Genomic DNA, 18,297 nt, shown 5'->3' with positions numbered 1-18,297 from the left:
AGTATAAGAAATATCATAAACGCTGAGACGAAACATGTGGGCTCACGGTAAAGGGGGGAAAAGAATGAGCGACACAAAGCAGACACGCATTCCACCTCGGAGGGGGAAACCACACATAATTAAACAAATAAGTGCATCTGAAATATTGCCTCGTAAAACCACCAAACGATTTGTTTTACTCCGACAGAGTGAAACAAAAGAAAGAGAGAGTACATTTTTCCCCCCCATAAATAAATTCAGAGGTGATGTTGAAGAACACGGTGTCTCAAAAATATTAATAATAATAATACGTTCAGAGAAAACTTCTCTGCGACATCTGTCGCTGCGGATCATGAAAGTGTCTGAAGCCAAATAAAATTAAAAAACAGATGCCGACAGATATTACATTTTATTACTGATCAATCTGGGGCTTCTTACAAGACGGCTCTCTAACTGATGGGTTTTCATCAGGCCGTACGACACACTGCAGCCAATTGTTGATAGCCCAATAACCATGGGGCTCACTTCAAAGAGGGCTGCATCAGGTCCCTTAAATCAACACACACATGCGAGCGCACGCACACACTATTCACTGACGAAGCTTTGACTGCCTGAGCAATATACTGGTCCTGCGCAGAAGCACTGAGGTACTCCAATGCACTCCTCCAACCAATCACAGGGAGGAAGGGTGGACACGTGACAGGTGATACATTCCTCCACGTGTCTCCGACTTGGCCAGGAGCTCCATCACGGGATGCCCCAAGCCGGACGGACAGAACGAAGGAAAAGAAAGAAAGAAACACACTCTCCAAAACTCAAGCTCGTTGAGAAAGTGTTTCATTACTTTTCAGAGTGTCCAGATTTCAGTCAAGAAGCACATGATCCCAATCTATTTTTTCATTTTGCCATCCTTTTTTTTAACAATTAAAATATTAGATGGATAAGTGAAACCACATTTCCCCCTGCCTGTACACGGGTAGAAGACAAGTGCTGCCTGCCTGGGAGATTCCATTAGTCCACAATTTGCATGGCGGCTGTTCTGGGGAGGGTGGAGAAGGGGGTGACAGTGGTTCTCCTGACAGGCCAGAGGACATGGCTCTGCTTAGCACGCGCACGCATAAATGTATGCACGGACACACAGGCATGCAGACACACAAAGAGACAAATTGGGAAGATAAGTAAATGAATTGTTTTTAATTATAACAACTAGCATCACTAGTTGTCTAGAGGAGGCCTAGCCTAGGGGAGACATGTCCTGCAAAGTATTCAAACAAAGCTGTCAGTGAGTCATAAGTAAGATGCTGGTACCTGGGCTCCCAAGTGGCGCAGCGGCCTAAGGCACTGCATCTCAGGCGTCACTACAGACCCTGGTTAGATTTCAGTCTGCATCACAACCGGCTGTGATTGGGAGTCCCATTGGGGCCCAGCGTCGTCCAGGTTAGGCCGTCATTGTAAATAATAATTTGTTCTTAACTGACTTGCCTAGTTTTTATTTAAAGAGGCAAGTCAGTTAAGAACAAATTCTTATTTACAATGACGGCCTACCCCTAAACCGGACGACGCTGGGCCAATTGTGCGCTGCACTATGTGTTGTGATACAGCGTTCCAATACATCCATTGGTGTCATGAGAAGGGCTAGCAGCTAATGTTAGATTCAGCTCAGATCTCCGACAATGCATTCAACGCCATTGGTGATCGCTATGCGCCTAATCCATGTTGCTGTTAAAAACCCTGGTTTTAAAATGGTCCAACTGGTATTTGAGGAATAAATTAAGATATAATAATAGAAAGCTGTGACCCTGCTCTGTTAAGCAGAAAATTAAACTGCTTTCAAAAGTGTTTTTCCAACGACTGGGCATGCATGTTTTTCTCCCAGTGCCACTCGCAATTTGAAAGCCCCCAGAGGAATATTATTTTCTCCCATAGAATTGGACAAGCTGACCAATTGAATAGGTAAACCCTTCTAGGGAAAGGGGGATACCTAGTCAGTTGTACAACTGAAATGCAATCCTATTGTATTATCTGGTGTTGAATACTCTTAGATTTTATTTAACTAGGCTAGTCCGTTAAGAACAAATTCTTATTTACAATGACGGCCTACCCCGGCCAAACCCGGACAGCGCTGGGCTAATTGTGCGCCACCGTATGGGACTCCCAATGACGGCCGGATGTGATACAGGCTGGATTCAAACCAGGGACTGTAGTGATGCCTCTTGCACTGAGATGCAGTGCCTTAGACCGCTGTGCCACTCAGGAGCCTAGTTAAATGCAGGTTAAATAAAAAAATTAAAAGGGCCCAATCGTATTTTAAGTCACAGAAAATGGCTATTGAATGGAGAAGCGTGTGTAGCATACCATACGGCTGCAGAAATGTGTGTAGGCGGTCAGGGAGGCAGAGGATGGACATACGGTGGCCGTTCATCTAAGCTTAATTGAGAGGAAGCCATGGTTGTTCATTAAAGAAAAAAGAAAAACTGAAAACTCTGCCGGTCGGCTACTTCATGGGGTGACCTCCTGAGTCAGACAGGGGTGCCCCCATCGGGAGTGAGTGGCATGGGAGGGGGGGGCGAGACCAGTCTGGGCTGTGGGGTACAGCGTGAGGTGCCCCCTTTCCCCCCCCACAGCGCCATTAAACCCAGGGTTCTGAAGCCACTCGCTCCAAACAGCTCAATGACAACACACGGCCTGGCAATTAGAAATAATTAGGCAGTCATTTTGGTGGCAAGTCTTTTTAAGTGCATATATAACGACGCAATGATGCTTATTAGCCGGCCCGAGTGAGCCGAGACTCAAACGGCCACCGAAATAATTATGCCACTGATCACAAAGCGTCTGCACATCTCTGTACTTCACCTTAATGCGTTTCAAAAATCCACTTCATTACCTCCAGTAATTAATCCTCCATTAATTGCAGGAAAAGCCCAGTTTACCTCCCTTCGTTTCTAATTATCATCTTATAAATAGTTATGGTTCTAATTAATGTGTTCATTAGGCAGGATATTTTTCTCAAAGCAGCGCTCGGAGCCAAAGGTTCAGCGTCTCTCTCAGAAGCCTAACCAGCCAGAAGGTGAGGCCATTCTGGTTGCATTTGCTTTTATTTTACTACATTCAACCTCCTAATTGGCATTTAAAACCCAATTTGGAAGAACTTCAAGAAGCTTAAATGGAGGAGAAATGTAGGGAAGGGAGAGATTCATTTTGTATTCAGTTTTCCGATACCAGGGCAAAGAGTCTTTCTCTCTTGTTCTCACACACTTTATGTCTCTATCACACTCTGGCCAAACGGGCGAGCTCTTTTCGACGTGATGAAATGAACGTACAGCTCATTGTGTATTAGGAGCTGCTGCCATCTTTCTCCAAACCGGTCCAAATGTTGACTGACGGGTGAATGACATGTCTGTTTATTGAGGGATTTCTTAAGAGGTAGGAAGCTGCTAGTACTACAAAGTGAAAGCAGAATCCTGAGCTCTCCGTTTGAAGGCCAGAGTGCCGTGAACAACAGAGAGAACTGAAAGGCCCAGTCAAAGCGAAAGCCTCTGGACAATAAATACATTATCCGAGCGAGGTCAAGGCAGAACAACAGCCCCTAATATTTACAGAGACAAACCAATCTGACGGGCAATATTGGGTGATTAAAATACATTGTTGTCAAGGTTTTCTTCACGTTTCGCATTCAGGAGCCGTTGCTGTTTGGCGGACCAATCGGTCATCATTTCTGACACGGGGTGAATTTAGAGCAACGTCTAGTCGAGCTCTTTAGTGTCAGGAGGTTCCTACGAGATGCTCAAAGACCGTCCGAGTTTTCTGTGGCACGGTTGTTTTTTTACTTGAACAACACACAATAGGGTTGGTGTAAATAAAACCAACGTAATGTTTTCTGAACAAAAATAAAACAAACAAAAAACATTTTTGCCAAGGAAAACCTAAAAACGAATGAACCATTAAATCGGTCTACTCCAAAGCGTTGGCAAATTGGATTATTGCATTGGGGCTTTCACAAAGCCTTGTCTGTGTGTCTGTGCGTGCGTGTGTGTGTGTGTGGGTGCATGTGTACCTGTGCATGTACATGCGCTCGTGTGTGTACATGCGCTCGTGTATATGTGTTTGTTTAGCGGTAGAACAGACTCTGGCTGATCTACTGCGCGGCTAGGTTCCCACCCAGGGGAGTGGGGCTCGGGGCTGGTGCCGAGTGTGTGCCTGGAGGAGGGTGGGTGGACGGTGGTGGACGGGGGGGGTTTGGCAGGAGAGGGGAACAGAGCCTCGCGGCGAGCCAGGGATGAAAGGGCCCGTCCGTGTCAGTCACTTACTCCTCTCTTTGGTAAATAAAGGTTTCTGACAACAAAGCAGTGAGCAGCGCTTGACTGGCCTTTAAAGGGGATAAATAAAAAAGACTGGATGCAGAGGGGAAAAAGCCTCTCAGATTCTCCAAAATGGCATGTTGATTTGTATGAAGTAAAGAGCACACACCACAACCAAACCGGGTCATCTTTCAGCTTAAACCAACATTTTGTATAAAATCGGGTATAATGAGAGAACTGGAGGAAACATATATCCCTCGCCACCAGTCTAGGAGGTGAATGAGAGGAGAAAGCCCAGTGATATAACAGACATATATAGAGGAGCAGGTTGTCCTGTAAGCAGCATTCAAACACACACACACACACTAAACAGGTTAGGCTATACACTCATTGCTGACAGTAGAAAAACTATGATGGAGAACTGTGATACAAAAAAATTAAAACCTTTGAGTTGTTATTTTCTGCTCTTACCAGGTACTATACAAATTCACATCTTTTTTTTTTCTACATCCTATTCTCAAGCTCTGGGGTAGAAACCCAGATTTGGGTTGTCATGTCCGCAACACACGCACACTCAGATCGGATCCCCATAGCACACCACTCGGCCCAGACCCACCAGACACACTGATGGGTTATCCAGATACTGTGTAAACAGTGATGACCAGAACTTTCTTAGCACATTTTCAAAGCCCCCATCCGCCTATAAACTCTTGACTTTTTTTTCCTTCCCTCTCTCAGAAAGGCCTGATTCTCATCCCCCCCCCCCCCTCCTCCTCTCTACACTTGGTGACCTTTGCACGGGCCCCTAAAGTGGTGCAGTCAGGAAAAGCCATCAAGCAGATGTACTGCGGCCGCCCCGCAGTAGATTAACCCGGAAAGTTGCTGTGCAAAATAAATATTGGGCCATCACTTACGTCTTGTGTGATCTTCCAACAGCGATCCGAGCAAGCGACTACTACGCTAACGAGAGGGTTTCCCATTCTGATACCTCCGAGCTACGGCATATGCACTACCCCAACATGCACACTAGTGCAGTCCTAGGAGCTCCTAGCCCCTCCAGAGTGCCAGAGTGCCAGTGTTTCCTGGATGAGTTCACTATCCTTAGGGAAGGAGGGCATGATAATTAGGGGCCCCTCCGTTTGATGCAGATGACAATCACAGTAATCCAACAACTCTGCAGTTACCTGGGCTAAACCCTTACACAAGCACTATGCTCCCCGAACGGAACATGTCACTGAAATATTAATGAGAGAAATGTAAGCATCTTTGCGTGCATGTATATGTATGTGGGTGGGTGCATGCGTGGGTGCGTGCGTGACGTCTGGTGTTTGAGGTCAAGTGGTAGATTAGTAACGCTATGATGGCCTCCAATCCCTTCCCGTGAACCTGCCATTGATTTAACACTGACTGACTGACAGACAGCCATGGCTTTAACCTGTGACTCTGCTGCACCCCCATAACTTCACAAACTTCCCCTAAAATGTTCCTATGATCCCATCCGTAATTCTTAACCGTGTTGTCTTCGTTGGAGCAGGTTTAGTTGAGTTCAGATAGACGTGTGCTCGGTGCCTAGCCATCCCCAGTGAACTGGAGCCGGAGCAGTGAACTGAGCCATAACACCTCTCAATATAACGCTGGCTTGGAGATCTGACTCCTCTGATCAAAGGGAATAAACATTAATGACTAATGGATAATCTGCTACACTTGTCTGTTTTGCATTTCGGGGGGTTAGATTGGCCACCTCTGGGGGGGTGGGGGGAATGGGGAAATCTCCACTCTTCAAATCATTTTCTGATTGCAGATGGAGTCGCTTTGGAATAGTAAACACATAAGAGCTTCATAGAGCATTATTCTTATTTCCTATATATATTTTGTATTTATACATATAGGATTCTAAAGAAAGTAATATCCAACCCCCACCAACTGTCCTAACCTTTTCCCCTGCAATATTTCTATGCAGCAGTTATTATTCTCATTCCTCTGAATAATATCCCTCTCGTCCCATCCTTTTTCTCTCCCCTCTCTCATATTCTATATCTCATGCCACGCGGGCGTCCCGGGCTGCTGCAAGCGAGTGCCTCATATCCTGTCAACTTATCAATCACAGGGGCCCTGTCCACTCAATCCACCTCTGATTTATCAGGCAGCCTCGACCCAAACCCTTTTAACACGACAGTGACAGATAGCAGCCTAGACCATGGCAACCTGTTCCACTTTTGTCAAGTCAGACATTACGAAACTTGCTGTGCTCCCCCCACCCCCACTGTTAACCCCCTGCTTAAGCCGTTTACAGGAGGCTTCCCTCTAATCGCATTGCTTCATTGCTTTTTAAATCGCATTGCTTCACAGAGATATTATCAACTGTAATTCCAAATCTCCCTACCACATTGATGTGACACTGGCATTACATAACGCTCAGGAAGGAGAAGCTTTCTGTCTGCTAGAGATGAACGTACATTGGTGCGAAAAGTGCAAATCAATCCCAGAACAACAGCAAAGGACCTTGTGAGGATGGTGGAGGAAACAGGTACAAAAGTATCTATATCCACAGTAAAACAAGTCCTATATCGACATAACCTGAAAGGCCGCTCAGCAAGGAAGGAGCCACGGCTCAAAAACAGCCATAAAAAAGCCAGACTACGGTGGGCAACTGCACAATGGGACAAAGATTGTACTGTTTGGAGAAATGTCCTCTGGTATGATGAGTAGAACTGAAAAAGCAAGTGCGAGCAAGGTCTACAAACCTAATCCACCACCAACACCAGCTCTGTCAGGAGGAATGGGCCAAAATTAACCGAACTTATTGTGGGAAGCTTGTAGAAGGCTATCCGAAACATATGACCCAAGTTAAGGAATTTAAAAGGCAATGCTACCAAATACTAATTGAGTGTATGTATACGTCTGACCAACTAGGAATGTGATGAAAGAAATAAAAGCTGAAATAAATAATTATACTATTATACTATTCTGACATTTCACATTCTTAAAATAAAGTGGTGATCCTAACTGACCTAAGACAGGGAATTTTTACTAGGATTAAATGTCAGGAATTGTGAAACTGAGTTTGAATGTATTTGGCTAAGGTGTATGTAAACTTCCGACTTCAACTGTACAAACAATGTAATTCTCCATTTAAGAAGAGCACCTCCACCCAATCAGGCTCCCCTGCTAGCTCCGGCAGTCCATAGCCTCCGTCACCAGTTTCCTTCATTACCGCCATCTTATCTAACCTAATGAAGATATGAAACCGCTCATTTGTGACTAAAATGGTTCGCCAATTTTTTCCTGTAGCAATACAAAAAGTAAATAAGGTGCCTTGTGCGCATAAATCCTATTTTTAAAATGCCTTTTCTTATAGTGCTAACAGATTTAAACAGTCAGTCAGTCAGTCAACACACGATAATGATGATAATAATACTATTTCAATAAACCATGAATGGATAATTATGTTTTAATTGCATTAATTAATTAAAGCAGGTTTCCCCTATTTTCTTGTGTTCCCCAAAGAGGGGCGGGGAAGCAAACAAAATGTCTGACCTCCTGGGTCTGTGTGTGTGCCTGTACTTCATTAACACAAACCAAAATAAAAAAGGTGTTGTTTGTGTGTGTGCATGTGTGTGTGTGTGCGTGATTAGCTGTCACAGTAGTACAGAGTGGCTCAGAGAGTCTCTTTCAATGACAGTCTGCCACGTTATAATGGCCTTCGCCACAACAGCAAACAAACCACACTGAGCTGCTGCTGCCTGCTTGGCTAGCACTCACACACGTGCACGCTGGCAAACACACACACACACAAAGTCCCTACAAATGTTGTTTTTGTTGTTTGAATATGTTTTGCTGTAAACTGAACTGCAAGCAAAATGGCAACATTCAGTTTGTGGTTGCTGAAACCAATCATGATCAAATGTCATTACATTGTGAAATTCAGCCAAAAATCAGGGACAAGCACAGGGTATGGGTACAGTGAAGAGAGTAGTGTGGTGTGTGCATGCGTGTGGTGGTCAGACACCTATTGAAAGCCAGCACCTTCTACTGTCCATCCTCATACCCACAAAACTATAGTAGTGCCACTGTACTCTCTTGAGCCCTTCTCTCCCCCCACCCAGCCCCCACTACCTCAATCCCCATCATACCTGCGGGTGCGGCTGCGTGACCTACGGGAGCGGTTGGTCCTGCCTCGGTCTCTATCTCCATTACGACTCCTCCTCCTGCGAGACGAGCCGTGGGACGAGCTGCTGCTGGACCGCCGCCTGCGTCTGACACACACAGATACACAGGACAATTCCAGTCATTGATTAACCCGCGCTAGAATGACTCACTGTGCTGGTCTGAGTTTAGCAGCTCAAACTCGTCTTCTTCTTAACCACATATTAACCACTCGCTCACCCCCTCGCACCCTCTCCCGTGTTTCCGCCCCAAGCAGTATATTCTCTCTTATTCTTGGTGTTCTTACCCGCCTTTCACAACACGTTAAGACTGAGCAACAGAGAAAACATGTCTCCCAGTCCCATCTTATACATAAAATAACTTATATATCCCTCAAAATAATAATTTAGTCTGTTGTTAATTTCGGTAATCAAATAATTCCCTCATTTACTTTCCATACCTAGCCCCCTAGAAGTGCCGGTGGTTGTTCATCAAATCTATCAAATACTTTTGTTGTGAGTGAAAGAGCGCGCGAGAGAGAGCACTGTATTAGTATCTGCCGGGGTTGGATGGATCGCAGAAGCGGGTTGGTTCAGGAAGAAGGCTTCCATCGTGGCCTTGACTCAAGCACTTCCCACACGGGTTCAGCAGAAGAAACGTGCAGGACGAGACATGTTATTTGAACTTGCGGTATACACACACACAGGCGTGTGACGATAATGTTAAGAAAACACGTCTGGTTCGCTCAAAGCGAAAGCTGCCACTACGGCACATGAGAGGGAGGCTGCCTGTGTGCACCGGCATGATGGAAGCCATCCAAGTGAATAGTGGGAGCAGGTTTGACATGTGCACTAACACTGACTGTGTGTTCCATGTCAACTCAATGGGTTGTGTGGGGGAGCTCTTTAATGCCTGGTGAACAGCTAGTGAACACGTGCTGCTCTTCACTGGAGACTTCAGTTAACGATTATCTTTACGCGTGTAGTGTGCCTTCCAAATGGCACCATATTCCCTATATAGTGCACTACTTTTGACCAGGGCCCATAGGCAGATGTAGCCTCATATATAAAGGCCCAACTTAATCCATAGACCCTGTATCTATTTTCAACCCAATGTCCATTCATTGGCCATGTCCAACTCCTTGATTTGTCAGAAGTATTTCCTAGGCAGCTAATGAATGGCTGACTGAGTAGGAAGACTGAAGGCTAAGGGGTTAAACGGCTACAACCAGCCCCACCTCACTCCGCCCAGCCGGCCACAGATCAGCAAGCCATTCTCTCAAGAACACCAATGATTTCCCATCTCTCGTAATGGACCCTGACCAAAGTGCATAAATAATGACCATCAACCGGCCTGGTCTAAACGACTGCAGAGGGAGTGTCGAGCGTGTGCGTGTGTGTAGGAGGCTGTCCAGTATCCTCTGTTAAAGAGACCCTCAGCGGACATCATCAGCAGTCATTTACTCACAGACACTTTCTCTCACACACAACCTGGACAAACACATTTAAAAAATTAAAAATAAAAAAGCCTGTGGGTCTAAATGATGGCAGTAACATCAACTACTAACTACTGGTAATTAAATGTATTCATTGTAATAACCTATGTCCAGGTAAACACATGTAAAGCGTTGGTCCCATTTTTTCATGAGCTGAAATAATCACAAATCTGGCTTTTAAGTCAGTCTATAAAAATGTGCTTTTTTGTTACAACTTTAACTAGAACCATGCATAGTGCACTAATTCACTAATAATGACTAACTTCTTGTAGCAGGCATTAGGCTATAGAAAATTAACACAGATGAACAATCTCTCAAGCACACATGCTTGTAATTATCCTTATATAATTATCCTTATATAATTATGTTTCATGCTTATTGCATATGTATAATACACAGACTAGACTGTTAGTATAACTGGTCAAAATGCTACTAGTGGTACGTGGCACCCCAATGCCGCGCGCGACAAACTGAGCATTTATTTTCCAGAATCCAGAATTATACTCTCGTTTTAGTAGTGACTTCTCTGCGCGCAATCTGAGTAGTTGAGATATAAAAGGGGTATAGTTAGAAAAGTTAACTTCTCTATTACAGTAAAATAATGTTGGACCAAACCTCAAATAGCGAGTTGAAACCTCTTTTCAGAGAGAAAGATTTGACCTCTCAACTTTGTTGTCATGAGAGGGCAGGGGGAGGGGCTTGGTGTGTAAACCATAGAGGAAGAGGTAAAGCGCTAAAACCTGTCCAAAATAAGGCCAATGCGTTTCTAAGAGTTCATTTTGGACCTAAGCTTGTCGCCTGCCTTCCTGCCTTTGGGACAACGACTCCCATTGTTAGGGTGGAGACATGAGCATCTCGTCATTATATACAGAGCTCTGGTGTAAATGGGAAGGTGCACAGGAGCGAAAGACAAGACCAAAAATACAACAGGAGAACAAGCTGTCATGAAAACAAAACAAAAAAAACATTAATTATTGCAATACAGGCACTTGGAATATTGCACAAGACCATAAATTATAATTAACTTGATACATCCCCCAGCCCTACGTCCAACCGGCCTAACAAACGCAGACCACGTAACCGACTTCAGTGGGCAAACGCTCACCTTCGATGGTCACTGGCAAGCTGGAGAAGTGTGCTCTTCACGGATGAATCCCGGTTTCAACTGTACCGGGCAGATGTGGACGAGCGGTTTGCTGATGTCAAAGTTGTGAACAGAGTGCCCCATGGTGGCGGTGGGGTTATGGTATGGGCAGGCATAAGCTACGGACACCGAACAGAATTGCATTTTATCAATGACAATTTGAATGCACAGAGATAACGTGACGAGAGCCCCATTGTCGTGCCATTCATCCACACTATCACCTCATGTTTCAGCATGATAATACACGGCCCCATGTCGCAAGGATCTGTAATCAATTCCTGAAAGGCTGAAAATGTCCCTGTTCTTCCATGGCCTGCATACTCACCAGACATGTCAACCATTGAGCATGTTTGGGATGCTCTGGATCAACGTGTACAACAGCGTGTCCCAGTTCCCTCCAATATCCAGCAACTTCGCACATCCATTGAAGAGGAGTGGGACAACATCCCACAGGCCACAATCAACAGTGAACTGTAACTCAGTAAAATCTTTGAAAATGTTGCATTTATATTTTTGTTCAGTGGAATAACCATATTATCAAGTCAAAACATCAAGTCCTTCGCTCTGATCCTATGTTGTGACGGCCATATCATTATTATCAGAGTATCAGCTGGTCATCTAACCTCTGTTCCAGACAATCTTTAGGAGCATCTCAATTAGTTTTGCTTGACTTCTCCCTCTCCTCCGTCCTCGTCTGCTTTTGAAAAAGGTCAAAGGTAATCGAGGAGCGGAGCCGAGGAAACCAATGCGCTTGTATGAAATGAGACTCCTTCTCCTCTCGCAAATCATCAGGCAAATTATGTTTACAGGGGTAGAATCCCAAAATAAATGTGTACAGTGATAACTAATTTAGCCAGTTGTGCAAGTCATTTTATAGATAAACGGATAAGTAGCATATTGTTTTTAAATGTGAACATGCTTTTATCCTTTGAGACAACAGCTGATTCAAAGGGGGTGTGGCTGATTTTAAAACACTTCCCGCTAGCCGCCAGGAGGATACTCGTGCATCCTCTGCTGAAGTAGGTAATCGAGGAGGTGAGCATACTCCTCTGTTCACCTACTAACGAATTTACAATCTTCTTGACCACTCAACCACTTATTGGTTTCTAGGTCACGGAGGAGAGTAGCACAGAGTTGCAGCGAGGACAGACTTTATCCCAATGAGTATCTCCCACTAGCAAACCACTGTGGGTACTTCCTTTTCTTGTTGTACTCTGTCATAAGGCCTATTAGTGGTGTAGTTGAATGTAACAGGTAGTGGATGTGTGGTAGCCTATTACGTACAGTATCTGGCAAACCAAACCAAATGTTGTTTAGGGCCAAGTTTGGCCCGTGAATTCCACTTTGGGCAGCCCTGCTTAAATATAAAAAATAAAATAAATAAAGTGATGGAAGACAGTGGAAGTACCGTGATGAATGAAGTAGTATAGGGTGCCCACCCACTCTGCCCAGAGTTGGTGAAAAAGAGCATTGGTGATGAAATTTCACTTCCTTATGTTATAAAATATATTTTATCAAGACAAATATGATTATTCATGTTCTGAATTGTTCCGTGGGGTCTTTAAGATATCATTAACATTATATCCAAAAAGTCAAATTTCACAACCTAAAACATCCAATAATAAGCACCAAGCTCTCTTGACATAGCGGTGCAATTTTGTGTGGTCGTCGTCTTCAAAGTTGTTTCCACGGGTGGCAATTTTTTTTTGCATGACATGACCTGAATTAAACGTACAAGGCTTTCAAAAATAAAAAGCTTTGTATACGCTTTGTGCTCTGTTGACAAGGCATAAAATTAACTTTTTGGTCCACCAGCCACTGTGGCAGGTAGATTGAAAAAACCTTAGATTTTTATTTTTTTTAATCAGCCAAAATATTTGTTTTGCCACTAAAATTATACCAACAAAACACCACAAAAAAATGAAGAGCATGGTTTGTAATGTTTCTAAAACAATAAATGTATTACTAGTAAGAAGTAATGTGGTATATTGTTCAATTTCATTTTTTGTGACCTGAGCCTTTTAACCAAAATATCACAGATGAGACAAAAAATGTCACCTTCCCCTTTAAGGGCGGGAGATTAACATGGTAACGCGACTCGAGTCGTGTTTCTGCCTGTGAGATTGAGTCTGACTAGTAGAAGCGTTGTCTTTCCTTCCCTAGCAGTTGAAATTCAAACATAGAACAACCTAGCTTGTGAACAAAACAATGTAAATTACCAACAAACACAGCCCCTAGCCAAGCAGTTTTGAAGCGCAAGGTGCAATAGGCTATGTAGGGTTCGTAGTTCTTTAACTGTCTGATTCATTTACCAGCTATGAAACAAAACGGCAGAAATACTTTGAAAACAGCTAATGTTGTATTTACTTTACTATAAATATAATCATACTTGACTATTTTTATTCACAAATGCGAGTGAAATGCTTGCACTGTGGAGCACTGACCACCCGCCAACGTGGCTGGCGAAATGGACATCTTACCCACCAAGGCCAAAATCTAATTTTAGGGCCTGTCCGTTGTCATTTCACAGAGATACTTCTTTCATATTAATTCAAAATGAATACAAGAGTATACTAAAATATGAAAATACTACATGTATCAAAATCGATATCCATCTTCTCTCTATTGTTTTTTTGTCCTGCAGATTTACCCATTGGTCAAAATATGTGTTTTTGATTGGACACCCTAAGTAGTAGTTCTATAAAGTAGCATTATCCTATTCAATTAAAACTGTATTTCAAGAGTGGTGGCTGATTTTTGAAAATATATATTTTAAAGGTACAAGTTTCACTGACAGATTTAGGATAGCTATCTATGTAGATAGAGGAGAGGGATACAGGATACAAAATGAGTGGCGGGACGGGGGATCCAACCGTCGCCTCCATAGGCATATGTGGTCTGCGACGGTGGGACTACTACTAGACCAGCCCCCGTTACAGCTTTACACATCCAGTTTGCTCCTTCATTCATGCACCTCTGTTAAACGGCGAGGTAGCGACAGTATACCTGTTCCTCTAGTGTTGCACACAGTACACCTACCACGCATGTCTGTCCTTTCTGTTTGTCCTTTCTGATGTTGTGATGTAGGTCTGCTTCCTCCTATATTTGCCAGTGAAGTAGTTCTCTCATCTACCGATCTCTGTAAATTGCAGTATTTCTATATAGACCTACCTCCTGTCTCTCTCTCTGGAGCGACTCCGCGAGCGGCTGCGTCTGCTGGACCTCTTGCTGCGGCTGGTCACCCGGCTGCCAGAGGAGCTGGAGGAAGAGGAGCGCCTTCTGTGCTTCTCCTTCTTCTTCCTCCTGCTACGGCTGTCATCCTCGCTGTCAGAGGTGTGGCGACCCATTATCACTCACTAAACTGGGTTGGAGGAGAGAAAGCATAAGAGGACGTCTTATTTAATCAAACACTCATTTATTGATTGCTCAGACGAAACAGTAGGCCTACATCTAGCCGATTAAACTTTACTCCGCGATTTAAGATGGAGTTGAGCGGTGTGGGTGTGTGGGCAGACTGGAGCTCTTTTTATTTAAAAAAAACCTGACTGATTTCAGCACCCAGAGAATAGCCTGCAATTACACACGACATTGTTATGTGTAATTGCAGGCTATTTTTTGGGTGCTGAAATCAGTTGTTTTCAGAGTGCGCTCCAGTCCGCCAACACTAGTCGCCTCTCAACTCCATCTTACATCGTTGAGTTTAGTCAGCCAGCCTAAATCCTGCAATGCGTAGCTATACTGTGGCTAGTGGCTTCATTGTTTAATGTCCCCCTTCCATCCTCCAAGACTGACATGTACTGGATAAATAACCTTTCTATTCTGAATATACATGAGCAGTCAGTATGCCAGAGAGCTACTATAGCTAGCTAACTTCCCCAACTCGGCTCCACCTGCCTTGTTAGAGAGCGTGGACAGAATGTAAACAAGTAACAGACATTATCATAGAGCTTAACTAGCGACAGTTGACTAGCATAATGGCTAGCTTCCCATTCTAAAATAATTGTTCAAATAGCTATCGCGTATGCCTGTGTTAAAAAGATACTGTGAAGTTTTAATTTGCAGGTTATAGCATGCAGACAGAATGTGCACTTTCAGGACTGCTGGCATGCTAGCTAACGTGTTAGCTTTCGTTTGCAGCTAAACACAGCTGACTCTATTCTAGGCATTTTTGTGTTACGCGCGCCATTTTGCTCGGTAAATCGCTACAACGTTATTAACAGCGTCGACGTATTTCAAACATTACTTATACAGTGGCTGTAAGTAGGGGGGAAACAACAATTCATACCAGGTATCTTGCTACAAATGTTTCTTCTTCTTCTTCTTCTTCTTCCTTTTTATTCTTCTTCAGTGGTGTTTATCCGCGGTTGGCATCCAACGTTATGGTGCATTACTGCCATCTACTGTACTGGAATGTGGGCCAGAGACAGGGAGAATGTAATCCTACCTGCCAGCCCTGTTGCTATTAAAAAATTATATATTTGAGACTGTATCTAATGACGTTTTACTCTATATACTCTTTAAACTAATTTCCTGTATCCCCTTCTCCCTCACACTAGATATCAGCCTCTCTTTTTCCCTCTGTTACTGCCCACACTGTACCAATACATGCAATAATGACACTTTCCTGTTGGATACTTTCCTATCACATTTAAGGTCTTATTCAACTGGCTGTCTCCCACCCTTAATCTTGTACAAATAAATATCCCCCTTAATTTGAAAAGCACTTGAAATACACCACCATGCACTGCTCAAAAGACGACTCTAGTAGATCAAGAGCACATCGATTGGAGAACGTTCGGATGAAACATGCAGTCAAGAGAATCTACAACAGAGCTATCGTTCGTGTATATCTCAATCAATGATCTATAGGCTACTGTAGAGATCCTACTCTTGTCATATTTTGCCAATTATGTATAGCCTACATTTCGTGAAGTTGCATAAGTTTTTTTTTTACAATATATAGTATATAGCCTAGGCAATGGGGGAAAAAGTAGGCTAAAGTTGTAGGCCTATACTAAAACGTGCATTTTTTATTTTATGTTATTATGAGTGGACAATCAACTGTGAATGCTGAATAATCTCCTAATTGGTTGTATAAAAAATTGTTACAAATCTTACTGCTCGTGTAATTTGAGAAAAAAATGTTGAATTGTAGACCTATTAGGTCTGCAATCAATATTACATTTTTACATTTAGCCTACATTTTAGTCAATTAGCAGTCGCTCGTATCCAGGTATTCTTACATTCGTAAGATGCATTCATCTTAAAATAGCTAGGTGGGACAAACACATATCACAGTACAGTCACGTTTAGCCTCTCACATACCAGTATAAGTTATATTTAGGCCTATTTCAAAATAACATCGCCTAATCAAATGTTGCGTAACTTGACGCATTAGCACCTGAAGTTCATTATAGGGCAAATAGGCTACATAAGCAAAGTAGAATTTATTTCTTTTTTTTGTCTTTATTTATGGTTAAGATTGTCGCATTGCATGAAAATAGTACGATATGAAAGTAATGTCAATGATGTCAGACTTTTCCAAGTTTCGTCTTTTAGCCTACTTCTAATAAAGGACTCTTCCCAAATAGACTACCTCTCAAATAAATGAGTGAAAGAAAGCATTTGGGGTTACTCGAAGAACAACATTCGTTTGTACACCCCATGCATTTGCTCACATTAGGCCTACGTTGAATTAATAATAATTATTCGTAGGTTTATGAATGATTTATGCCTAACATGTTGTAATGAATTGAATAGGAATGTTGCTCTTTGGTCCATAGGTTTTCTCTTTACGCGCATACACACACACACACACACACACACACACACACACACACACACACACACACACATAAACGTACGCACAAGGCACACATAGCCACACAAAAATAGCCTACAATTGTTTTGGGTTGATTATCCATTTAGGCCTATTGGAGTGAATGCAAGTTATATAGCATATCAACTGCTAAAATACAGTAGGCCTAGTCTAAATAAATGTCCGATAGCCTATAGTTTTTTTGTCTCTCGGTTTTCCTATGTTAAAACTTTACCTCTGAGATGTTTCAGTGGTAGCTTACCTATGCGGAATGCTAACTTGTTATTAACTTTATGGAAATTGTGTTCTATTAGTAGCCTAACCTTCAAGACATCCCACGTTGAAATGGATCGAACATGTTTATCTTTGCAATTTATAGAACTTAAACAACTAAAATGTGTAGGTATTTGTACTTATTTTGATATAAATAGCATGTTGCAGATTAACTTGAATTATCTAGCCTAATAGCAGCCTATAATTTCTGCTGCTTTCAGAGGACACAGAAAAATAATGAATGCCTAAGGTTCAAGAGCGGAGACATCATGAATTTTTAATAAGGGGAATTGTTCGAGCCTGTGTGTGGAAATAGTATTTTATATAGATTATCAATAAATGAGCTTAATGTTGCATCAAATGTACAAGTGATAGCCTATCATACCGCTGTATCCCATCCCATTCCGGCTTATATTTAGCCTTTTTCAGTTCACTTAATTGCTTTGTCCCCACGGCATCCAGTAACCTTCACCATAAGTGAACCATTGTTTATTTATTTTGCAAATATGCAATAATTTCAATAGGCAGTCAACTTAAGAAACCATAATTAACACGCCCAATGGCAACGCATCACATGAAACGCTTTAATTAAACGTTTAGTTGCTGTTTAACATTCTAATGGCGTGAGAAAGTCTATCGAGATTTGATATTAACCAATATAGATAGTTTCCCTAATGACTTCAGATTCAAACATAGCCTATAATTGCTGTTTTGAAAAGTAAATACATTCTCTAATAAATTAAGACAAAAATGTGAGATCAGTTTTGGCATTTCAGTTGTCATTTTAAGGCATTTGAAGAAACAACTATTTATCATAATTATTTGGCCATCATTAGCCTAAATTAAAAACAGGTTAGCAAAAAACAAAATGAGAGACGAATAGTTAATATCTTCCAAATCAAGGAATATATATGTATTATTATTATTATTATTATTATTGTTGTTATTATTATTATTATTGTGATTATTATTTATATGATAGCTCCTTATCAAATTGTTTTTCTTATCATGACAAATTACACACACAAAATGACTAACAAGTAACATACACAAACTATCAACATGCTGCACAGTTTATCTGTTCTTGCTTCAACTATGTGTTTAGTCGCTCTTATTCGAGTACATACAGAACAAACATATCGTT

General features: G+C 42.4%; 1 protein-coding gene across 2 annotated transcripts in view; it reads right to left on the bottom strand.

Moving 5' to 3' along the window:
• Positions 1-15,487, bottom strand: part of rsrc1 (arginine/serine-rich coiled-coil 1) — a 187,046-nt gene extending 171,559 nt beyond the window's left edge. The window contains exons 1-3 of one of the 2 annotated variants that reach the window (XM_036962128.1): positions 15,348-15,487; positions 14,234-14,423; positions 8,411-8,533 (exon numbers count right to left, since the gene is read on the bottom strand). In XM_036962128.1, coding sequence (XP_036818023.1) covers positions 8,411-8,533; positions 14,234-14,409 — 299 coding nt within the window. In that variant the 5' untranslated portion in view covers positions 14,410-14,423; positions 15,348-15,487. The remainder of the gene's footprint in view (positions 1-8,410; positions 8,534-14,233; positions 14,424-15,347) is intronic. The other variant, XM_036962129.1, reaches the window with a different exon arrangement.
• Between the last annotated feature and the right edge of the window lie 2,810 nt (positions 15,488-18,297).

The sequence above is a fragment of the Oncorhynchus mykiss genome, chromosome 24, assembly GCF_013265735.2.
Source record: "Oncorhynchus mykiss isolate Arlee chromosome 24, USDA_OmykA_1.1, whole genome shotgun sequence".
Lineage (NCBI taxonomy): Eukaryota > Metazoa > Chordata > Actinopteri > Salmoniformes > Salmonidae > Oncorhynchus > Oncorhynchus mykiss.
The sequence above is the reverse complement of the archived record's forward strand: the minus strand, read 5'-3'. Positions and strand labels throughout refer to the sequence as shown.